The following is a 26,250-nucleotide window of genomic DNA, read 5'->3' as shown; positions in this document are numbered from 1 at the left end:
GGATGATGTCATTAATAACCAATCAGAGAACTCGGGGGCCGGTAGGGTCTGGCCAGCTCCTGAGGCTGAAATAGTAGGATCCCTGAAAATGTCTTTTCCTTCTCTCAAATCACAGAGCCTTGTGTCATGTGTGCTTTTTCCTGAGGTTATTTTTAGACTGATGACAAATATATTTCATACCTGTTCCTGCCTCTGCCACAGAGCAAAGGGTAAGCAGAGCTGACTCTCCCAAGGAGGACAGAGCCCATGTAAATATAGCCCAAAGAGAATTAGCATTTAACTAACCTAATAGCACATGAAGGAACTGCTTTGTGCCTGTCCACATGAATAGGCCAATTTCTATTTTACTATGTTTGGTACAGGCCATGCAGTGTTCAGCATCCATTTCAAGCCAGAGAGGTCATGCCAGTGGGACTTTTAAATTGCCTTGGCTGTTGTCTTTAAGGACTCAAATAGTGGCTTTTTTCATAAGTGTTCTACATGCATAACACACTGTTTAATAGGTACTTGTGACCTCAACGCTAAGCAAACATTGACCAAAATTATAGCCTTATAGACATTCAATCTGTGACTTTTCATTTGCAAGACAACATGGACCCCCATCTGTTTAAATACTTTGTGTGCCAATCTATTAGAATCTGAGTATCTTTGCTTCTTAATGTCAAGAAATTCCTTAAAATGATGTGTTAAAACTTAAATGATTTCTTTTTTTAGTTTCTTTTTTTTTATTGTTTTGATTGTTTTGGACATTTTTTTTTGTTTTACATAATAAGTGTGAGTGTTGAGTGCAGATCTAGTTAAGCAAACAGAAACAATGCAGTGTACTTTGCCGTGTTCAAGTGAATAATACATTAGTGTTGAATAAATAATAAGTTCATTTAACTTTAGTAATTATGTATCTCATTGTTTATTATTATTATGAAATTGTTGTATCTTATCAGATGCAAAACATGAAAACAACATAATATCGTCATTATATATATTACATATTCTATACAACTCACATTTGAACCTGCATTAACTGACTTTTTAATGACTTGGGGACTGCACAGCAAGTTTTAAGCATAATATTGACATATTATCTCCTTATACTATTATTACCATGAACAGCAAAAAGAGCTTCATTACTCATTCAGCAGATACAAGGCAACATTAGCATTTAGAGTTATGTGTCTAGCCACTTGGCATATCTTTTAGCTGCCTCCACCAACTGCTAAGGGGAATATATGTGTCTGTAGCTGCTAAATGCTCCACTGTGTCCGCTTGCTAGCTGTTAACTTTCCCTTCCCTTCAGAGACAGTAAAGTTGGTGGCCATAAAACCAAAAACACTGAGCAAGAAGACACTTAAATGTTCAGTTGAGCTGAGGGGGGAACTGTTGAGTCAAATCATAATTCTCTGTGGGTTCTTCAATACAAGCAACACATTATATGTAGTCATTAGATCCATTGTTAACATTAAAGAAATGGTTAGCGCAGTTGTGACATTAGATGTTTCCACAGTAATTACCACTCTCAATGCCCTACCTTGCCTGTTGCACTGCTCTCTTAAACAGATTTTTATTTTAACAGAACTGACTGTTAAATTACCCTGCTGTGCTACGGATGGGAGAAGTTGAGTCATTCAGTATCAGTATAGTGTTAAATTGGCTTTAAAATATAAAAAGAATACACAACTGTTGCAGAAAAACTGATTCGACGCAATAATATGCGGAGGTAATAGTAAAATCAGTCACAATGTGCTCACTGAGAAACTCCTCTCCCATCCATATATCCCCCCCGTGACCTGATCCCTGTCTGTCTGCGCATTATGGCCTCACTGTAGTGAAGCTATTAAACTTTGCAGGCGCTCACTTTTTTCTCCTCCTCTCCCATGGGAAAGCTGCAACATTTCCGTTGCTGCAACCACACTACAATAAAGCTTGTGTTGTTTTTACTTTTACTTTCCCTTAAAGTTGGTCGCCTGCATACTTGTGATTCCTCTAAGAAACCTCCTCTTGAAAATATTTACATACCCAAATTTTTTGTATCGTCTCAGCTTTCAGATTCGCTTTTTTTTTCTTTTCTTTTTTTTTACAGAAAGCTTTGGGGGGAAAGAAAGCACTTATGCCTACACCATTATAGTTTATGCACATTTTATGCATTGAGGCACTTTCTCCCTCCCCTCTGAATAGGTCTGGCCAAGCTGGCCCGTATTCACAAACGTTCCAGTCCCAGCCCCTTCTGCTCCACAGAGCCTTAAGCTTGGATACAGTCCACCCATTGACTCACACGGACAGGACATACACCCATAGAACCACGGACGCCACACAGCAGGTTTCCCAGATAGAGACTGGGACAGAAGCACGAGTCTTCCCAGGATTCTCAGAGTGCCCCCCCCCCCCCCGTCCACAGAGCCTATTTCACATCCCTCCACCACCTGCATCACTTATCAGCTCCAGCAGAGCTAACATATCCAAAACAGGACCTTATGGACCCACTGAGCCTCATTAGCTCTGATGTAGACACACACACAGATGTAGACATTAGAATATAAAGTAACCAAGTTTAGAGCTGTTTGAGCCGTGCATTTTGAAACAATATGGCTTTATCCTCAAGCCTCACATCACCTCGTTCATTTACTGTACGACAAATGCCGATTTGGTATTATTTGATTTAGCAGTGCATTTAATTTTTAACATTTCATTCATTCATTCCAGCCGCTTGGTAGTAATGAGCTTTAGGTTTACGCTGGTTACGCTGCGCTAGCATGCGGAGAAAAAGAGGGGGAAGAGGAGATACGCAGTGCAGAGGGAAAAGTGAGGAACACATGATTGACTGGCTCGAAAAGTTTGGGCCCTAAGCTGCTTATCACTATGAAGAGAGTCAATTGCAGCGCAATCATTTTTTAATAAACTTGTGAGAGAGCAGGCATATTGCAAGTCATATTTAAATGGAAGCCATGTACAGCCTTGCATAGTTAACTCGCTGCAGTGAAGGAGACTGATGTTGCTTTAATTTGCTTCGGCCTCGAGTGTGTCTTTATCCACAGCTGTCTTTAAGTGTCTCTTCCTCCATCTGATTACCACCAGAAAAGGAGAGCAGGTGCTTCCTCCAATGTTTAGGCCTTTCTGTGCGTAGTGAGCCATATCATTTATTTACTGCAGTTGCTTGTGCTTATACGCCTGTTTGTGTGTGTGTTTTTTTATTTTATTTTATATACACTATGTGGATATCGCAAAAGCATATCTGCTATGTGTAACTGTTTTTGAATCTGTTGACAGTGAAAACTTGCCAAAACAGATAAGAGATATCTTATAAACAAGCAGTTTGAGAGAGGCCTGAGAGTTTCCTCTCTCTTTATGGAGCTCCTGTTGCAATACTTGGGCAACATTCTGCAGGCTGATGGACAGTCTGCAGTAAAACTGCTGTAGGCAGATCTGATGTCCTCAGTGAAATAATCAGCAGAGAGATGATGGTTCCTCTTGTCGAGATAAAACTCACAATGTAGGATTTTGACGGCGTCAGCTGCTAGTTTATTAGGTAAACAAACAGCATACATACATTCTGTCCTGTTGAGTATAGCATATTACTGAGATGCATTTTAATTTCTTTTTTCTTCACATAAATTCCCACCCCTGTTATCACTGAGGGTAGACTAAATTTGATGTAATAACTGCCTGGCAAAAAGTATAATTTTGGTATTGAAACTCAGATATTGAATCCACACTAGTATTATAAATTCCCAGATCATACCCAGCCCTAACGACACTTGGTAGGCTGTTAAACAGATGAGTCACTCACATTGGGGATTCAGTGTGATTAAATTAACTGCACTGACATATTTTCTTTCGCAGTGAGTGCAGTGTTATCTTTTAACCAGCGAGAGAATACAGATTGGATCTCCTCAGGAGATTCTGGTTCTCGGGAGGTTGCGGTGGTCAACCCAGCGTGAGTCAGTTTCAAAGAAAAAGTCCTGTCCGGCAGGGGAGAAGATTCCTCCTCTTTGGCTCCTGGGTACATGTCTTGCTCCCAGCTGCAGCTGTTCTCAGCATCTCCTCGTCCCTCCCCCTCAGGACGCCACCGGCCTCACTGTTGGCCCAGAGACGGTTGTCACGGGAGACCAGCAGACATCTGAGCCGGTGGCTAGTTTGACTTACACCTACTCTGGCCACGAGTTAATGAAGTGTGCATACTGCTGGGCTTTACTGGCAAACGTGCATTTGTGGGCTACACACACATAATTGCACACACAGACACACTAACAAACACATCAGTTCATTAAGCAGCACTTGTTAATAAATGACAAAGGAAATATTCTAGAGCCTATTTCCTAGTGAAAAATTGAGTTGACAGACAAACATGCTTTTCTTATTTTGTCTTTCACACACTCACATTCACAGACACAAGCTGTATAATTTCCTTTTGATCACTGCACATCATGCGTGGAGCATGTTCAACAGCACCCCCTGGTGCGGGGAAAATGCGATACATCTTAAAAGTAGCAACTACATGTTTAGAAGAGAGGAGGCAATAGCCGGTTAGTTGCTTTGGATTGATCCGGTGCTGATGTGTGTCAGAGAGGGGGTAGCAGACAGACTCGGTGTTTGTGCTGATGAGTGGAGCTGGCCAATAAACAAAGCTGTTTGTTTGAGTTGTCCTCTGGCTGTCTTAGAGGGACGTATCAGAACTAACAGGCCTGGTCTGCCAGCGCAACTCGTTCGACTCCCCTCCGCTTGTTTGCTTTGTTAGTCGTGCGACAGCGGGGGAGAAAGAAGAAGTGGAAGGAGAGATAATGTAGACTGAGAAGACAGAGAACAAAATGACACATGAAGAGGGATTTTTCCCAGGATTTAAGCATTATTTACTTTTAAGTGGGCAGTAGAACCTTTGCTGTCCGAAGACTGCTTGTTCCAGAGACTGAGTTAAACTTTATTGAAGTTGTAATCCATTCATTAGGAAGGGTATTAACTCTGCACTTGAGTTAAAGATCTACAAATCTCACCCACTCAGGATAAGCAATTCCACTTGAAGGTAAAGCAGCAGTAAAATCAGTTTGCCATGCTTCATTGAGTCCAGCTACAGGAAAGAGCTTTACTTGATTATGCTGGGAGTCTCCTCTGTGATGGATATGTATTTAACCTTTATTTTTGCAATGTCAAGTTGTCAAAATCTTTGCTGTCCCATGGCTGTTCTGATATCACAGCAACTATCTCCACCACTGCTACTATTCCCAGTGATGACACCCACCCACACACACAAACACACACACACACACACACACACACACACACACGAGACCACATGACTGTAACTCATATCTCTTGGCCAGTTGCCTGTCAGGTTGGCAGCTCTGTCTGTTTATAAGGCTTCACCAGAGTGGAAAGTCTGGTCAGGCCTGTGACTAAACACACACACACAAGGATACAGTACATATTTGTGCATACACACATGTATCTTAATTAAAAGATGCATTGCAATCAGTGTATGTATGCCTCATTAGGGAAGTGAAATGAGAAAAACAGATAGAGAGACAGAATAGAAGAAGGAAAAAGTTACAAAAATACAAGTAGAAGAGGGAAATCTCGTCAGGAGTCAAACTACAAACTTCAGGAGCGAAGCCACTAACAAGGCATTATTTGTCAGCTTCATATGTATAATTCATATGTGGTGTTTTTATTTTATTCCTGAAGCAATGGACAGTTGTGTGATTCAATGGGGAGAACAACAGAAAGGAGACATTTGGGAAACATGTAGTGTACTGTACATTATGACAGGGCCAGTGTCCCGAATGGACACCACAGCTATGGGTGAATGCTCTCACAGCACACACCGGCACTGTGGACTTCACTCTTGAATTAACAGGTCACATAAACATAGATAGAGGAGAAGAGAGAGTTCAGATCACAAGGAAGAGGGTGAGGGGTATTACAGTGAAAAGACAAAGAAAAGGAATGGGAAGGAAAAATCAGAAAACAACAAAAGTGCACTCAAACTATGAGAGTTTCGGAATCATCTCATGTTGAATTCATTAAGTCTGGTTCTGTTCTAAGACAGCAAAAAGTAAAAAGCCCCATATTGTGACATCCTGACCTGAAACTCATATAATCAACCTCAAATCAAAACAAAGCAGCACTCATCCACAGCCTATTGGAAGGAAGGACCCGGGGGTAAAGTTCAACTTATTCACAAAGGCCTCTCTGATTGGTGGGCCCATAAGTGGACAATTTTCTTTGGCAGTGAGCCTTGGGGGTAAACCAGAAGTAAAATTCCTCTATTTACGAAAAGGTTTCTATTTCTCCCCTTCTCTCACTCTCACAGAAGGCATGTTTTTTGCATTGTGTGCAAAATTCAAAAGTGTTGACATGACTTGAAAATTGTACTTTTTTTATGACTTGAACAGGCAAAGAGTGAAACAGACACCTAGATAGGAAGTCAGATATTTCCTGAATGCGAGTGTTGAACCACGAATGTCTGTGTTTGTGTGCATACGTGATGTGTGGTGTGAAAAATGTGGCCAGGCTGCATTGCGGGGGCATTTAAAAAAAAAAAAAATTCTGGTGTCACTTACCTCCACAGGAAGAAGCTTATCTGTCGGATCAGCAATCAGTGAGAAGTCAGTGTAGAAATCGGTTTCTTTTTTTCTGTGGGCTTTGAGCTGGTCACCTCCACAGACATGCAAACATTAGCCCTCTACTGTGGCTTGGCAGGGTCAGTGTGCAGCGCTGACTGTGGGCGGAAGAAAGTGAAGGGCATTGAATTAGGTGGTCTCGGTCTGACGTGGGAAGGATGACTGACAGGAAAACAAAGGTTCTTTAGGCACAAGATGCAGAGGAGTGAGAAAACATGCCCACAGCTGTCTTTACAAGCCATCATTGTAGTTTTGGGTCTTGATTATTTCATTTAGCTATAAGCCACTTTTAGGTTTAGGATGTTATCATTGTAAAACAAGACTTTACAGCTGCATCTCTTTGAGGCTGGTACACAAGTGCTGTGAGCTAAATGCTAATGTTAGCATGCTAAGATACTTGCAGTGACGATGCTAAGATGTTGATGTTTAATGTTAACCATGTTCAACATCGTTTAGTGTGATAGTATGCTAACATTTGCTAACGTAACAGTAACCAGCAACCAACTGAATGTACCAGCAACACAACTGAAGGCAGTCAGAATTAGCAGTGCACCTTAGCTATACCGCTGTAGGCGGTACCTTAGGAAAAAAGTGAACAAACTACACAGTCACTACAAATCTCTTAATTGAATAAAAATGTCAAACTCTTTCAGCAAAGTGATGTGATTTCCATCTCTACAGTCCATCCATCAAGAACTGTTGAAACTCAAATGCCACCTCATGGTGGTGCTAGATGAAAAGTCAAAGTGATCACAGAAGTCTTCAGGATTCATTGTCCCAGAACAATTTGTGCCAATCGACCCAGTTGAGATATTTCACCAAACGAGTGAAAACTGACCCGCTGGTGGTGCTATATGAAAAGTGCTGGGGATCATCAAAGTTATTCAGACACATACTGGCACATATGAATGCTTGTAGTAAATCTTATGCGAATCCATGTAATAGTCAGTGAGATATTTCAGTGTGGACTAAAATGGTGGACCAACATTGTCAGTCTTAGCTGCTAGCGTGACTAAAAATCTTAGACTGGGTCATGATTATTTCACTCCACTTGCAGCTTTTTTTTTCTTTTTTTTTTTCAAACAATTTAAAGTCTAAGTAACAATCTAAATACCTTGTTAAAATAGATATTATTGCTGTTCATTAGAAGCTTAATTTATTCTAATCATATTTAGATAAGATACTTTTGTACACCAGGCTTGGTTCCGCATGAACAGATTGTCTGATATCACAACTCCGATAACTTATACATAGTAAAATACTGTCAGATTGTCAACTGAGGACCAGTGCTGTGTATCAGTATTCATGGCCTCAGGGTATTGCTCTGTGAGCCCTGCTTTTACTACACACAACAGGGCTTTGTATCTAACTGCATAGTTATGGGACAGTAATAGTAGGGGAGAGTGGGAGTCTGCACAGGGATACATTCCTCCATAAATAAGTGACAACCAGAAAGTAGCTGCAAACAGCAGGAGGCCTTGCTCCTCATAAGACCTGGGTGTTCATGGGCAAGTGTTTCATGTTGTCTTTCAAACGAGAGCACCATCATTTACTCAACACCGGCAGTTGTGAAAGAGAGCGCGACATTCTTGAGCTATTGGAGCGAGACATAATTCACTCGCAGATCCCCCTGTGACTTTCTGAAAGAAGGAGGTCATTTTTTGGCCTGGAATGCTGACAGTAAAAGTGCAGTGAGGCAGGTTGTTCGGACCACAGGATGTAATTGGTGGTTTGGAGGAGCTGCTTTAATTATGAATTTGGCTTGGCAAAGACCGACCCGTTGGTTGGTTGGGATGATGTATGTGTTATTGTCAGGAACAGAGCGCTTTTGACACAGAAACACTGACATTAACTGTTATGGCTGGAAAAGAATTTCAGTGACATTTCTGTAGAAATCAGCAACATTTCAAACATCAGACCTTATACTGAAACATCTCATGTAAATGTTCAAGGAAAAGGCCATAGCCCTGATAACACATGACATTTTATCTTTACTACGTGTCAGATGTTGTTTCCAGTGAAATAGTATGAAATATTTAAGGAGAGTTGAACGTGTGCTAAATGACTTGGCATAAAAATTTGACATTTTCATGTTTCACGTCATTTTCTTGTATGTCAATCAGTATGACATATTGTAGGTATTTTCAAGGAGCCTTTATTGCTTCGTAAAGTATATAGCATAGAAAATATAGATAAATGTTCTATATTCCTGTTTCTGGACTGAATACTGCCTCTGCTTTCACCAATCATATGGGGGAGAATCTTATCAGAAGAGAAAGAAACACCACACTTACTATGCTATAGCTGTTGCACTTGCCATCTGCTCTTATAGCTATTACTGAATGCAACATGTTCAAGCCTGTTCTCTGGGGATTTTCTGGGAAACATAGGAAATTACTAACTCATGCAGGAGTGGATGAAGCGGCTTAATAAAGTTTCTGCACAAGAAAGGGGCTTTTCTTCACTATGTAACGCCTGGAATTAATTGAACATTATAGTTAACTGTGTGAAGACTACCAACATAGCATAAAGCTAACTCAATTCCACAGTATGATAGAATGACATGACCCTCTTGTTTTGGCCTGTTGACTGTCCACCTATTGTGGCTAAGTGCCTGAACATGTGAGCGCATGAAAGCAGACGGAGAGTGGGTTGAAGCTGACTTGTCTCCATATGTTAGACATTATCCGTCAGCTGCTGCATTATGTTTGTTCATGCGCTCACCCCACCGATTTCAATTACATGGCCCACAAACTGGGCCATTGATCTCCTCACATTTTCCTGTTAAGGTATGTCAATTTGTGCCGTCCTGCACATTTAGATTGGGTCACTTACATCAGCAGCTGCAAAGAAATGAACTCATGCACAGATGCAGCCCTTCCCCCTCCCCCGCTTTTGAAAAGAACGGACGCATATATATCGGCCACAGACATGCATATACTGACATGTTTGCCCAATATATGAAGCCGGCGAGCATGTTTGCTGACTGTCAGGCAAAACAGGACAGTGTTGCTTTTCGTAAAAACCCCCCCGGAGCAGGAGCAAACAGAAAGACTGTGGTGTCTCCCGTGAGGTTCCTAATTGGAAACAACATCGCCTGCAGGACTGACGCTTGTCTTATTCTGTTGTGTTGATCAGATAACTCGATCACATATTAGCTGGCTGCCGTACGCTGAGAGCAGTTTGGATGTGGCTGCAGAAGTAGGTTATGACACATTTGGATGCATGCTAGCATCTGGTGGGCCCCTCAGCAGGGACAGGGAGTTAAACAAGAGACAGCTTGCAGACAAAGTCCTGATAAAGAACAGACTGTGTGTATATTTGCGCGTGTGTGGGTGTGTGTATATATACGTATATATATATGTATATGTATATATATATATATATACATATACATATATGTGTGTGTGTTAGACAGTTGACTGACACCTGTTAGTCTCAGGGTCCAGTTTTAAGAGGAGAGAGTGTGTTTCTCATCAGTATCTTCTTTTTACAACGCANATATAGTGCGTTGTAAAAAGAAGATACTGATGAGAAACACACTCTCTCCTCTTAAAACTGGACCCTGAGACTAACAGGTGTCAGTCAACTGTCTAACACACACACATATATGTATATGTATATATATATATATATACATATACATATATGTGTGTGTGTTAGACAGTTGACTGACACCTGTTAGTCTCAGGGTCCAGTTTTAAGAGGAGAGAGTGTGTTTCTCATCAGTATCTTCTTTTTACAACGCACTATATACCCTCTGTCTCAAACACACACATTTATATTCCGTCTATGACCACTCCATGGTAGCAGAGGAGCTTTTAGCCTAAGGGTGAGGGGCTAGTCGCCTTGTGTCCTGGAATGCAGTTGACTTTCTAAATCCCCACCAGTCTATCCTGGGGCTGCGGGGCAGGGCCTATCTCAAGCCCCCTTTTTCCACGTGAGCTACGTCTGGAATCTCTAAGCAAGCAGTTAGCTGGTTCTCCCAGCCTCGCTCTTTCGCCGTCACTGTGTGTGTGTTAGTGTGTGTATGTGTGTGTGTGTGTGTGTGTGTGTGTGTTGATCTCAGAGTGCAATGGAAGAAGAAATTGCAGATGAAGACAAAGATTGTTCACTTGGGGAAGGTAATGAGCTTTCTGACATGCCACCCGCAAATGAATTCAGATCCTTTGGAGGTTTGAGTCTGTTCTGTCTGCTGAGTGTAATTTGGCTGGCAGTGGGGAAACTGTGTTTGGAAGTTAAAAATAGGATTGGAAGTACATGAGACGTGCTGCGGCTCTGAACTTGAGCAGGGTGGGGGTTTGGGCTGATGGTGCTGGTGACGGGGCTTGATCATGACGCAGCGGTGCTTTGTATTTTTCAGAAATTAGGCCTGTTTACTGATCAATGCAGTTTTGTGTTTTCCTTTAAAAGATCCGGAGGTGACAATGAAATAGAGAAAAACTGTGGATTGAAAGAGAGAATTTAGTGTTAGGAAATTTCATGGCGAAGGAAAACCAAGAGAAGTCCAGTCACTGGACTTACCAAGCATATGTTTTTCCAGTCCTGAGTCATTGCACTAGTTAAACCTACGAAGTTACCTCTGTCTTAGTCCCAACATGTCTTTGTGAGGAAAACAAGTAATTCCTTTTTTCATCTGTGGCTCACAGCATGCAGTCAAGCTTTCAAAGAAGAAAAGAAAAGCCATATTAAACCACCCACAAAATAGTGGCACATCACTAGACATTTGCTCCTTCAACTGTTGAGGAGCTGAACTCCATAAGAGGTCCTTTAGTTTCCACCATTACCCTCTGAAAGGTACACATTATAGCTCTACCTGGCTGTCTCGAAAACAAGGCAGCAGATCAGTTCGCTTTATTGCTTCTTTCCCCTCTGTTTTCACACTTGAGCAGCTCGCCTCTTTTGCTGCCATCCACGCCCTCTCCTGTATTTCATTTCTCTTCTCTTTTCTTCTCTTCTCTTCTCTTCTCTTCTCTTCTCTTCTCTTCTCTTCTCTTATCAGACAGAATCTCTTAGGATACCTCTTAGATTGATGGATTATAATTGTATTCCCCAGGCCCTAATTGATTCAAGACAAGATAACAAAGTGCAGAGATGCTCAAATGCCTAAGGAGGTCGTGTTTACTTTATCTCTATTCTGCTCTGAAATCTAATATCTATCTTTAACACTGTTGTTGTAAAGCTGTGAACCCACTTGCAACAATTGGAAAACTAAACATCCATGGTGGGAGCAGATCTGTCACATAACCATCAAAAATAGAAAAAAGAACTTTAACTTCATTTTTAAAATCTTACAAAAAATCTATTGCATCTGGTGGTTTCTGCTCAATCTCAAAATGTTGCATGGCTCTGGATGTATAAGCAGATGCTCTGGATATCGTTTCCAAGTCTGTCTCTCATTTGCGTCTCTCGACATTAATGGATATCTATGGCTTCTTTAAAAGGAAAGACGCCTGAACAGCTGTTTCAATTCGGTGTTTTCATCACCAGTATTGTGTCTGTCACATTAAATTGTGGATTTCCAGCTGAAATATAAAACAGCATGATACATAATGAACTGGGTGGACTGCATATCAGACGATGTTTATTTCAGTGTTGCTACAGGAGAAAATATTAACATCTTTTTGAATGTGGAGTCAGTTTTTGTCTTTTCTCTTTCAGTTCAAGTTGTAGGTCTCAGATGGTTGAATTTGTTCTGACATGTCCTTTTCATGACCTATGGAAGCATAACATATGTACACGCACTTGTTGTTGATGTAAAAACATCAGCACAGCATGTTTTTGACCCCTTGTCTCTGTGTCCACCCTCTGTCCCATCAGAACAAAACAAAAGCAACCTGAAGGTAACCTCCCCAGAGGATGCGGAGCACGTAAGCCGCAGACAGGCCTCCCCAAATGGGACGCCACCTTCGAGAGGAGACGCTAAAGGCAGTCGGACTGTCCCGCGAAGGCACACGTTAGGGGGAGCCCGCAGCTCCCGCGAGATCCTGGCTATGCAGCCGTCAGACATGGACAAGAAGAGGGAGGCCTTCCTGGAGCATCTGAAGCAGAAATACCCCCATCATGCTTCAGCGATCATGGGCCACCAGGAACGGCTGCGGGAGCAGGTCAGTGGGTTGAAAGAGGCCATTATATGGAATGTTGTTGTTGAGATGATCTATTAGAATTATATAGTTATTGTGTTGTTTATTTCAGTTATTACAAAACAGTAGGGCCTGACTGATATTGGATTTTTGGAGCTATTAGGCAGTAAAAAATATTCCGATATCGATATATTGGCCTATATATATTATTTATATATAAATATATATATATTTTTTTTTTTCTATTTATTTATATATATATAAACACTTGCTAAAAAGATATGTAATGAAAGCAGGATATTTTACCCTTTAACAATAAACTTCATTGTCCAAAATGAAATCATTGCACTGAAATGGTAAATTTAACTGGGAATTAAATACAATAACTATAAAAATAAATAACTATAAATAAATAACTTAAGAACAAATACGTATATATTCATTCATTTATATTACATATTCATTTCCACTGCATTATTGCTTCTTAATAAAAGTATTATATTGTAGAATATATGTGCCGATGCCAATATCAACCAATACATCATTCGGGCTCTACATAACAGTCAATTGATATTAAATCTGCACTAATCAATATATTACCAATGGATCTAATGACTAAGTATAATGTGAAAGCGGTTGCTCGTAGTGACAAACCCACATAGACTTGTCACTCAGCTCTGCATCTGCTCAGTGGAGTGTTTTAGCATCTTTCAGCACATTGTTTTGGTTCTCCAACCCAAAACCACTCACTCATCAACATCCAGCAGTAGCAGTTTCCAGCAGCAGTCGGCAGCTAAAACACCAAACAGCTGACAAAGTCGGTGGAGACCAAAAACAGAACTAAAAGGACAGTGAATAATGGATTTGTTAGTTGGCCAGAAACAACTCCAAATAAATGCTAATGTTTGCCACTGGATGTGTAAATATGCATATAAAGCTTTATGTTAAAACTTTATGAGGTGATCAAATGTCAGTGTGTTGTGTTTTAGCCTGTCCTGCTGTCCCCAAGCTGCCAAAAATCTATTCATGCAGCTTTAATGTCAATGTATGGTTTATGTATTGACAATATCCCTTAGTGCTCCTGTCCACTGAGTTGCAGATATTTTTATTGTCCTCTGCAGACTGAGGCAACAGTGCAACTTGCAAAACTATTCCCTCGCTTCTTTTTCGCTGCGGGTTAAATGTGAAGTTTGTTCTATAAATTTGCCTGTCACATTTCCCTCCCACAGCTACTGTGAAACAGTGAGGTGGTGTTTTTGTGAAACAGTAAAAAACATGTGAACCACAAACAGTTTGAAGTGTCCATACACTTGAAAGCCTGTTTTGATCACCATAACTGCTTTGTGTATTCTAGACTACAGCACTATGTATAAAGTATACACCTTCCAGTGCTATTTGGGAGATTTTACAGATTGTAAAGTTTCCTCGTGCCTCAGCTTCTGATTGGGGGAGGGCAACACGGAGAAGAGAGGGTGGACATTTAACTTACCTGGTCATTGTGTGACTGTTTGCTTCAGGTCAGAGAAGACAAAAGGTAGGGGCAAGCTGGCTTTGTAGCCAAAACAATTGAGGTAATGGTGAGACTGGCACCAAGCCACGAGGGAGCTCCAGGCAATAGTATGAGGCATTGTGCAAGAGGGATTTTGTGTGCTGTTTTCAGACTTGCCCACAAAGCCTGCCCACATGCAAAGTAAACCCTCTTCGTGAGGTGCTGTTTCAGTCCACTGCACTGCACTGATCAGGAAGGCTGTGGATTTGCATAGGTAATATCAGATGATAATGTTACGTTACTGCAAGTAGAGTGTGTGCTTTTTTTTTTTTTTTCTTTACATGTGTTCCTATGTCTGTGCATTTTTTATCCATTAGCAGTTTCCTATCCATAAAGTACATGAAAACTCCGTGTTCATCTGTTGTTATTGAGCAGCGCACAGGGGAGAGATGGAAAGAGTTTGTTTTGAATTTAGGTAGTCAGACAGGTAAGGTCGGCTCCGTACTGGGGTGGAGTCATAGTTGCCATAGTGACTCATGATGTCACCGCTGGAGGGGCTCAGTTTTCGTGTAGGTGCCTGTTGAGGCGAACTGACTAGAGAGCTGCGTGAGTGTGAGTGCAGGGAGCGCGGCTGTGCAGAAGAGGCGATGGACCTGAAGACTGTCTGGAAGCATGGCTCTCTGTACGTGAGGGAGCACAGATAAACTTTTTTACAAGGAGAGGAATAAACCCACATCGGCTATTTCAACTCGACTAGCGGCAATAAAAGGTAGGATATGTCGGATAATGTATTGTTCTGTTAGACTGTCAGCGCATTCCCACACGTTCAAAACAGCGCTGGGAGTGCGACTTCTTTTATTGCATGGATTACTGCGCTCTTGAGCAAAGTGAAATAAGTCGAGGAGAGTGTGCACTGCGGCCGACGCGGTGCGCATCAGTCTGTCAGGTGCTGCAAAACTTCCACGGGGCGAATGTGAAAACTTTGCACCCCGAGTTTTATCACGAAGAAATGGTCGACGAAGTCTCAAAGCGCAGCCGATCTCTTCCCTTCAGTATTATTTAGTTCGGTGGACCCTTGTGAGGTTGTCAGTTGTAAACCAATCCATAAGCCACAATCACCTGCTGCACGCTCCCCGCATTTCTTTTAACGAGATGACAATTATGTTGGCATAATTGCAAAGCAAACGATCTGTTTTGAAAGGAGGTCGAGGTTTTATTATTCCAACATGCTGTATCTTGCATGATCTTGATGGTGGTGATGACTATGGAGACAGAGGCAGTAATAATAGATGATTGTTACGCAGTTCCAGGAAGTATTTTTTTGCAATGACATCATATCAGAGTTAATTGATTAATTAGTCGATTAAAGAGCCAAAATGACTTTTTGCAACCTATATCTGTTAAATTGAAACTCTAGTGGTCTTAGCTCATATTGATTTGTCAGTTTTTATGTTGCATTTGCACCGTCTACTTCCTGGCATGCGGTTAGATGTGTACTGAAGAGGTGGGCTTGTTTCTGGGGTCAGATTGACTAGAATGTGTCCAAGATGGCTGGATTTATTCTGTATCACATTCTGTGTGTAGTTATATGACCCATCTCCTTACTGGTTATACACATAGTGAGACCATGTTATAAGAAGCTGCAGGAGGAAGATAATTGTGTATTGCTTGTGTGTGAACTTCAGGGTCATAGAGACTTTAGTTTGTAACTTACTGTCCTTATGAGCTGGGAATTATCTGGCAGTTCTTTCTTATTGGTCGAGCTGCTGTAAAAAAGAATATGAAGTTTTACCCCAGTTTGTGTGATTATAAAAACCCCTTTGAAGTTCTTCCCTTAACTGCAGCAACACTGAAATGTGACAAGAGAGATACAGTGATCCATCGATGTCGATTGTCACTTTATAAGACGTGACACTCAAATTGATTTTGGAATGAAACTCCTCATATGTTATTCAGATGTGTGGGATGAGATTTGAGCGGTGATGGCTCGTGAATTTATCACGTCAAGGAAGAAGATACAAGATGCTGTCACAAAGCAGACTGGTTTGAGCGTGAATTTCTGGCAAATTAATGCAGCGCTGAAAAGATGATTGAAGACTGCATTTGGCATAATCTAATTCAGAATGTCAAGAGGGATGCAATCATTCCCGGCTAATATAAACAGTGGAAAATTAAAGCAAAACAAAACAAAAATAACAAGTTTACTGAAGCGTTTGTCATTTGGTGTCCTGGGGAGGTATAAATATTCTGCCTTGAGGAAAACAGCAAAGAAACGAGTGGCCTTTGCCCACAATGTGGCTGTGAATTCTGCACTAGATAGTGAGGGAGAGAGGGAAAACTTGCTACCGTTCTCACGTAGACGTAAAAGTGCCGACCATACAGGAAATACAACATCAGTGGCAACAGTGCATGCCTTAGAGGTGAGACAAAACATGTCTCTGGAGGTTTAAGTTACAAAGGCGGGGATTTATCAAGGTCAAACGGAGGTTGGGAAGATGATATGGCTTTAGTCTGAAAAGTGGATGACCCTCCCTCTCCTCCCAGCAATGGCCACACACACACACACACACACACACACACACACACACACACTCGCTGACTTATTCTTATATAAGGTGCCCCTTGATTCCCTCCCTCACTCCCTGTGATCCTTAAACCCACAACAAAAGCGAGTGGTTTAATTTCCTCCTCTCCTCATCAGGCCTGCAAAGACCTGGATCCCACCCAAGGGAGATGAGATAACATCCCATTGGCCTGACCACCACCCATCCTCTCTCTCTCTCTCTCTCTCTTTCTCACTCTCTCTCTCTCTCTCTCTCTCTTTCTCTCTCTCTCTCTCTCTCTCTCTCTCTCTCTCTGTGCCCAGGGGCTTAGACGAGCGCAAACTGAACCGCTTGACCGATCACCAACACACGTACTCACACGCCGAATTCCCTTCCCTTCCCTTCCGCCTGTGTGTCAGTGTGTCTGTGCGTGATGAGCTGTGACTCGCTCGGGCCAAGGGTTTCTCTACAGGGTTGAGCGGCCATGTTAGGACAGCTGTCTGCAGCTGTGGGCACCAGACAGAGAGACAGACAGACCTGTCACCTCCAAACTGTGATAATCCATTGGCTGATGAGAGCACAGATTATGGAATAGCGAGTGTGTCAAGATGGTTAACTGTTTTCCCAGTGCCATTTTTGGTGCTCATAGTGTAATTCCCCTGCAGTTTGGGGTTTAGTGTGTGAGTGAGGTGTGTTGTGTCAGACATCTTTCTGAACCAATCAGAATTTAACAATATAGAGATCAGAATCTGTTGACAGTCTGTTGGCTTCAGCTGCCAGGAAGATGTCAGTATCAATAAAAACTGATCAAAGCTCTCTAACATGATCCTGGTGGATTTTTGAGCTGTATTTAATGAAGAGTGTTTTTATCTATTTTAAATGCAGAGAAAAATCCAGTAAATAACTGTCTTTGTAATACACTTATATTTGCTTATTGCTGGAAACGTACCACAATCATATTATATGAGTTAAGTTATGATTTCCACCACTAGAAGTCTGTAACTCTATTTATTTCCAGTCATATTTTGCATGCAGACAGAGTTAAACAGTGTGTGCAAAAAGCAAAAGACTGTTTATAGCTGATGTTATCAAAAATCTCCAAATGTTACTAGATGTGTGGTGATGACCTTTTCCGCCTGATTCAACAAAGCCAAACTTTACCACCACGTCTTCGCTTGCCAAGTTGGAGCTTTATTACAAAGTTTAAAAGGCTACAGGGGAAATGCAGATATAAACATGTTTATATTCTAATGTTTTTTTTCTGAAATAGATTTAATTAGGGGCTTTAATAAAAAAAGATATGGCTGCCTTGGTAAGTAAATCCCCTGAGAGGAGGGCAAGAGAAAAACCTTTAATGGGAACACAAATTGGCCTTGGAAAAGGATCACACGAGTAGAGAGCCCTTTTCAGGACTAGTGCTTTGCCAGCATGTCAGAAGAAGATCAGTGATGGAAATTAAGCATGGAAAAATGCTGCATTTAGTAACAACATCAACGTCAATAAAATGCCAGGGTGCAGGATATCTGCACCCTCCCACCAATTCATGCCGAACAAAGCAGCATAAATAGCGCACGTTTGTCATTATGGACGGTAAATGTACTGTAAACTCTCCCTCTGAGTCTTTTTGAGGTATTTCAACATTTGGCCTGTCCCCCACATCTTTCTCTCTGTGGGCTCCTGGCTCTGCTACACTCTTGCTCCTCAGAACCAAGGTCAGCTAGATAACACTGGCTCCAAGCATGCATCAACTCCCTGCAAGAAATCTGACCGTGATCAGAGGAGAGAAGAATAGGGAGGGAGTTTTGGAGGAGTACTGTTCCTGTTATTACCTAAACTTTACAGAGAAAAGGATCATTCATTGTCCTCCACTGCTGGCACAGTATCCCTGCAACGATTAAGGTGTCACAAGAGCAGAGATGAACCAACAAGCATGCATGCAGATATTGCATACTAAAACATTTATGAACCAAGAGTGTATCTGCACAAAACGCTTCTTTGTTATACCCACTACTGCACCTTGTGCCTGAAATCACACAATCAGGTACTGTGTGCAGCAGGTCTGCAGCAAAACATCTGTTTTTAATCATCAAACCCCCTCCGCTGACCATCAGGAGCAGTAGCTGAGCTGTTTTTAATCGCATCTGCCACCTCTGCATGAAGTGACACTTTGAGAGTACGTTCAGTAACACAAACAAAAACCACAAGGTTAATGACGGGCATGCGCTGACCTGCCAGTTAACAGGGGTTATGTGGCTGGTTTTTTAGGGGTGCAGCACCCCAACTGAGAGGACAAGTGGTCCGTGGAGTGGCGCCAAGGCTGTATCTAATCCAGAGTGTCGTGCGGGGGTGGGGTGGGTGGGGGTTAAGCCGCTCTGACAGAAGGCCCTGATGGACCCGCCTCTGATCACTGCTGATAATGAGTCGAGCCAGACAGAATTTTACACACTGTCTCAAACGCAGTGCCAGTGTGTTAATCAGACCAGCTAATCAGGTCTGAGCTCTTTTCAGTGCACTATCCTGCAGCAAAGCAGACCTCTATTAGCCCAGGCTTAAGTAAACAACAGCAGTTGGACTTACCTCAGTTATATTATTGCTCCTCTGGCTTAACAGGCAGGTAGTCGTTATGAGGATCTTAAAAAGTTCAGATCTTCTTGACAGATTTGCAGAGAATGGAGGTGAAATGTCTGGGACCTTTTTAACCTTATGCCCTTACATTCCACTGGGTACAATTTAGACCATTTGTCAATACAGCAGTCGCAGCCTGAGGAGCTTCATCATTCCTTGACTTCAGTGTGTCGTCTCTCGAAAACCACTGATCGACTTAACCAATACAGAAAAGGCAAAATAGGACAGGTGATTAAAGCTTTCAACAGGGGACAAATTAAACGGAGAATTATGTAGTCAACAATCATATGAGGCACACTGTAATAATTAATTCCCCATTTGCAATCCTTGTCTTGTCACGCCTTGCCAGCCTTGTCTTTTCTGGTTACAACAGCTCAAAGACTAGAAGCGCAGTCTCTCCAGTAAGTCTGTGCTGTATATGACGGACACTGTGGCAGTGTTAGTTTCCAGTGCCTGTTGTTGTTGCTAATGCAGAGCTTTGTTGCGCTAAACCAGCACAATGTACAGTGGGGGTGGACAAACCACATATGATGTTTTCACTCAGCAATGTTTTGGCCAAACACAGATGTACAGTGTATAGAGGAAAAGTGTGTGTATTTACATAGACTGACAACTAAGAACATGTTGTTAGCATGCTGTTAACTGTTTGGTTGGTCATGAATATTTGATTGTACATTTGTTTACTTGGATGAAGCTTTAGCCTACTGGCGTATTGGTATAATTTCTGTGCTTTGTTATCACTTGCGATCTATTTTTGGTCAGCATTGACTCGATTGAGGAACTAAGTGACTTGTTTAGTAGCTAATCTAATGGACTAACCATGTTGTCATCTTCACCATGTATTTGTGTTGCTGATGTCTTCAGGCTGGAGTCATGGCAGCCAGATGCAAGTTTGAAAATCTTTCATTTTGATGGATTACCATTACTGGCACCACTGTTAACATTTTTTTGATATACTGGCAAGAGATTCCAGGTTTTATGATCTCCAGGACCAAATGGGGAGCAACCAAGAGGGGTGTTTCCCCCATTGTTTTCTCTATCTGTACCTGTGCTTTGCGAGTCTTTGCATGCATCCCGACATCTGGATTCCACCTTGGGCTAAAGGTATGAACCGAACTTCAAAAGGCAAATCAGAGACAGAGGCACACCGGGGTGATTTCACCACTGACAGGGCCAGCTCCCAGCATCTGGCTCAAGCCTTATTTTTGATCTTCTGTGCTTTATTTCCAGTTTGGGCACTCTCAGTGGAGATACAGGGGTGGAGTGTGGGTGCGGGACAGAGAGAAGCATAGCAGCAACTTGGCAAAAAGTTAGCAGCATTTCTTCTGTAAATGTTTGAAATACATCTTCAAGCAACAGAGCGCATGGTGTTCATTTACTAAACAAGACGACGTAGGTGATAGGGAACACCTGGAAAGTGAGTGAGTGTACAGTGGGAAAGTATATATTTCAGGCATCAGCAGCTAATGGAATCACTAATAAATTAGACTATTTGGCAGAAGTGGAGCATATGCTGCAGTTTATCATTGCACCTCCTCCTCAGTTTGACAGCATAATCTACCCCAACTATGGCTCATGTTTTACATATACAAGTATTCACATTATATCCACGCAGCTCGGCTCCCGCTCTGTTATATTTACTTTGCTGTGTAACACTTTCAGTGGGTGTTAACATTGTATCCAACAGAACAAGTCAGTTAGTCGTGAAGCCTGAAGCTCGGTTCAGTGAAAACGTGGTGATTTAGCACCTTCAGCATCATTGGGTGCTGTTGTTTATTGACAGAGAGAGTTGGAGTTTCACGACTTATCACGTATGGCGGACTGAGTCATCTAGAGCTGAGGGGTCAGGACTGTGTGTGTCTGTGTGTGTGTGTGTGTGTGAGCACTGCAGTGTTTCTCATTGTGTTTCTCAGAGGTCAAACACAGGCCACCCTGATCAGAAGTGGATAATGAGGACAATACGTGTTACTACAAGTCAGCAAGAGGAAAAAACAATGGACAGTAATAAAAATAAAGCATGAAAGATAAGCACAGAAAATAGACATCATTTAATTAACAGGTTTAACTGTGGCTGACTGTGTTGACATGACCGTACCGTGTAGCGGATCGTGCTATCAGGAAATCCAGAAACGTTGGATGCAGTTCTATCAAGCTTAATAAAAACCAGTTCACCACTGATTATCTGACTGTTTTTCTACACACACACACAAACACACAGAGAAACTCTCCTCTGGGAGAGTTGGTATAATAAATCTCAGGCTCAGAGGAAGATCGTATGTGGTCCTCAGACTTGTTAATTAGGCATGAATAGCAAAGCCATTATCAGGGCTGGTTTCATGGGATGAAAAAGAGACTTGACAAAATAGTGTGATTTAAAACCAGCAAAGATTTTCCTTTTCATTGTAAAAGAACGAAAAAAAGAAAAGAAAAGGTGCAAAAATTTAGTTCAGCGTTGGCACTACTAGAATTACACCCCTTTAAACGCATTAGATTATGTGTGAGTTTATATGTGTGTGACATCATGTAGAGGATGCAGGACGCTGATTCCTCTGGAGAGAATAACGACCTTTTTGTCTGTGTGACCACAGACTCGGAGCCACACACACATCCACACATTCTCGGATATAAACCCAGAGAGGCTCAAATTAGACCTGGAAGGTCTTTTATTTTACCACCGGGGAGACGCTCTCCATGAGACAGACCAGGTTCATATGAGGAAATGTCAAATACATGGGCTATCCAACATGTGAGCATGACTGTGTCCACTGTGTGTGTATGGATGGGTGTGTTCTTTGTGTTTTCACTCTGGAAGAACTCTGTGTGAGTGTGAGGTAATCAAACATTTATTACATAATTCGGGGATGCAGTAAGTGTTCAGAGCTGTAAAAAAAAAAAAAAAAAAAAGTGTCTTGCTGCTGTTGATGAAGTGATATTAAAGAGCAAGTCTGGACACATTGTGGCTCTGCAGCCCCGTCAGCAAATACTTTGCATGTATTTGTTTGGTAAGAGAGAGAGTGAGTGAGCGAGAGGGAAGGGAGATACAGAGCCTTTATTTATGTGCAGTCATAGGTGTGTCCAAATCATTGCATGCAAGACTAGTAAATGCTCTGCCAGTCTTGGTGTAAGCCTGGACCTGTCATATTATGTAACACCTTCCGGTTATTACATGGCTGAAACCACAACACAGCACCTTGTCAATAAAACTATATACTTAGCAACATGAGCCGACCTTCCTGTAATGATTCCAGCATTCATTATTGTAAAATATGCTCAGAAGCCAAAGTAGGCCTATTACAGAATGGAGACATTCTGTAATGCATTTGCTTGCATTTGTATTTGGATGTGTGTATGTGCGTATGTGTCCACCCACCGGGTGTGTCGGAGTCCATGTTTTCTATAGGATTAGGCCTGGCTGAGTATATCTTGTATAGGGTCTCAGGATTCCCGAGGGCAGAGCAGTTTCTTATCTCCTTGTGACACAAGTGTCATCTCTCAGTCTTCAGCCACAGCCTCGAAGCAGAGAGATTGGAGCTGAGATTGGACACAAGAAGTGGTGTTGAAGCTGATGTTTTAAGATAACATGTATTATTTCAGTGCTGAATGGAAACTTCATGGAGTTTTACAGCTGTTGCAGGGATCAGATTTTCTACTCATAAGCTGCTAGAATATAGCCTGCAAGTAAGAAATATTTGAATGTCATGATTTGTGCAGATGCCCCTCGCTCTCTGACACAATCTCTGTCTCTCACAATGGAGCAAAACACAGACATACAAACAATGACTTTCCGCCGCTGTCCGCCGGGTGTGGATCGTGTGCGTTTGTATTGTGCTGTCGGATCGTTAGGGATGTGGGGCGGTGTGTGCATTGGATGAGGGGACATCCGCTGTAAGATCGAGCAAAAAGAGAAGGGAGCAGGACAGGGCAGCTGCACACAGCAAGTGCTACGAAGGCTGAAATAACAGTGGAGGAAGAGACCGTGTTGCCCTTAAACCAGGGAGTTTCCAGTCTCACATGGAAGTCACTGCTGGACGGAGATTGGCACGGGTCTAATATGGTAAATAAGCTTTTCAAGATCATTTAGAACATGGCCATTACTTAACATGCGTTTAATTGAGATTGCACATGACATAAATGTTCTTTTGTGCAACCAAAAAGCTTTGAAATCTGGCGTGGCAGAAATTACTCAAGACAATTTTCTCTACTTCATAAACTGCCATTGGCTGATATATATCAGATGGCTATCTGTGACCTCGCTCAATCAGAGGAGAGGGTTGATGTCTGCTGGTGATAACTGTGACTAACTCATGTATGCGTGAGTGGATGAAATCAATTGGACGGTGTGGCTCAGTTATTCAAAATGTCACAAGTGGCGGAAGAGATAGTCATTTTACCTCCATTGCGCACAGGGTCAACAGGCACAGTATTGTCTCTGTCGTGATTATGCACTTCATTTGCACTCTGAATGAGAGATCTGTTTGATTATATTTTACTTGCCAATGTAATATTTTATTAAAGAGCTGGTATTGGTTTGTTTTGCCTGTAAAATTCTGACCTGAGCTGCCACGACTTCTGCACACAGCTTCACCTTAAACATCAGCTTTGACTGTGGACACTATAAAGTCATCTCCTTTTAACACGTCAATTAACAGGCGAGGCCATCTCTGAAAGGTCATCTGGGGATTTGGATGAAGGGATTAGAGGAGGAATGCATCAGAGGAGGGAGCGAGAGAGGGATGTGGTAGCAGTGAATGGGAATGGATGACTAGGGGATTTCAGTATAATGTCATTAAGGCTAGGGGAGACAAAGGATGATGGTCTGTCCACAGACAGCATACGGACAGAGCGCTGGCTGGTTGATTGACAGGGGCTTTATGCTTCATAGTTGTGTAGAACTGCAGTGGCACTGAGTTTCAGACTCACACAGGTGTTTTTTGTAATGATCTCCATTAGTTCTGTGCTTGCTTTGTAGCACTTTTGTGACACATTTTAATCTTTTAGGCACTGGTCGTCTATGTTGATCTGTAATCAAGGAGCGAGGACAGTAACGATTCAGTGTTTCGCTCAAGGACATTAACAGCATCTCACTCAGCTCTGACACTCACAACATTAACTCTGCCAGACTCAAAGCTCAAAGTAGAATAATGTGCAAGAATGAGACAAGTTAAGCAAGAGGTTAACAGTTTGCAGAGCCAGCGTCTTCTGTTTATGTGTTTGCCATACAGATCAGACCAGGTAATTACAGTTAGCTCTATTTCCTCTCCCCAGAGCCCCGACCACATTAGCATCTTAAGTGGAAAGCCGTGCTCACAACGCTTAAGTTTGTGTTTAAAACCACACAAGCTGTTACCTGTTTGTGCAGTGTGTGTTAGCTCTGTGTACATGAGAGATGATGCATGAATGCACGCAATTGCAGTAGGACTCTGATAGTGGATGTTGTTGCAGTTGAATACATGTAGGTAAAAGCTGTCTTGTAGCTGACTTGCAGAGTATCTGTCGTCACAGAAATCTCTGCAGCCAAAAGGTGAAAAAGATTAACATGGTTGCAGAGATATTATGAGAATGCCCTCGTTTTTAAGGTGAAAGCCAGACTTTGTTATGATAAAGCTATTATAACCTGAGCTATTTTGATTGTATAAGAAATAAGGCACCAATCAGTAGGCTTTGTTAAGGCTGGCAGTAGGTGTAGTACATGACGCTCTTGTAGCTTTTAGGGCTATGTCTATACTTCGATCTCCATGAGTGACACAGCAGGCTCCTGATGGGAGCTGCCATTTACTTAACTTCACTGTAATCGCGGGGCTCCGCATATCAACCTGTCTGTCAGGAGCTAAGACAGGGGCCGCATAATATGAAATAATCTGCTCTGCTTTGTGAAATTATGCAGCATTGTCCCTTCAGCGTTAAACTCTCTCTTAACAAGTGGCAGGTAGCAAAGACAAGCATCCATGCTGTACATGCATGCTCATGAGGTGCAGATAAAGTGAGGAGTGAGATGTCGGCATTGTAGGCGAGTGCAGAATAGTCATTATCACATGTACCTGCACTGACCTATAAAATTTGAATGTTACATTGTGGGGAATGCAGACACAAACACAGACCTGAGCTTTCGTTCTGATGACAGCATACTGTTTGTCAGACCACTGTTGCATAAATGTTTTCAGGATGTCCTGGGTTCAGGTCAGATTTTCTGGAACAATGGCCTGACTCACTCATGCAGGCACTCTGTCTCTCTTTGTATCCCTCTTTCTTTCTCTTTCAAACACACACACACAACACACAGACAGCACACATGTGAACTTCTCTCATCTTGTATTCATTTTCCCTGCAAGCATAGTCGTTTGCCTAATTGTCACATGTCCACATTACATTAAACTTGACATCGATTTCATATAAAGCTCCTGCAAGCTATGTTCAAGACAATTAGAAATTTTAAGGCACAAAGTTTAGTGTATTTGTGAGTAAGCGTGTGATGGCCTGAGGAAAAGTTCTGCTGCAACAGAGCAGTTTGCATTCATGAGCATTTATATGAGGCAAATTCCCTTGAGTTATTTCTGGACCTGCTCTGACATACTGGAATCATGGTGAGTATTTGACACAAGTCTTATAATAACAAGCCACTGACACTGGCTGCAGCACTTCACACACAACCCACCATCATTGTGGAAGGCATTTTCTGATTTCTTGGCCACTTTCTAAATATATTTTCAAGACACGTTCCTTCCCAAGGGGCTCTTTACATGACTCTAAACCTTGTCATATTCCTGTGTATAAGCTAATGTCAGTGTCTCAGTTTCACATTCATCATAGCTGTCAGAGCAGATGTGGTGTACAGAGGGAGCCGCTGCTGAAAAAGCAGAATCACAGGCCGTATGGTTTTGACTGAAGGAGGGGAAATCACTGGT

The 26,250-nt window shown here is 42.0% G+C and overlaps 1 protein-coding gene across 7 annotated transcripts in view; it reads left to right on the top strand.

The window, feature by feature from the left end:
• Nucleotides 1-26,250, top strand: part of LOC111237826 (sickle tail protein homolog) — a 65,967-nt gene that overhangs the window by 9,879 nt on the left and 29,838 nt on the right. For 4 of the 7 annotated variants that reach the window (XM_022767086.1, XM_022767085.1, XM_022767084.1 and 1 more), the window contains exon 1: nucleotides 12,529-12,715. In XM_022767086.1, the coding sequence (XP_022622807.1) occupies nucleotides 12,602-12,715 (114 nt within the window). In that variant the 5' untranslated portion in view covers nucleotides 12,529-12,601. Of the gene's footprint in view, nucleotides 1-12,428; nucleotides 12,716-23,337; nucleotides 23,403-26,250 lie in introns of those variants that run through there. The other 3 variants (XM_022767091.1, XM_022767089.1, XM_022767087.1) reach the window with 2 other exon arrangements.

The sequence above is a fragment of the Seriola dumerili genome, unplaced genomic scaffold (assembly GCF_002260705.1).
Source record: "Seriola dumerili isolate Sdu_G_001 unplaced genomic scaffold, Sdu_1.0 BDQW01001124.1, whole genome shotgun sequence".
Classification (NCBI taxonomy): domain Eukaryota; kingdom Metazoa; phylum Chordata; class Actinopteri; order Carangiformes; family Carangidae; genus Seriola; species Seriola dumerili.
The sequence above is the reverse complement of the archived record's forward strand: the minus strand, read 5'-3'. Positions and strand labels throughout refer to the sequence as shown.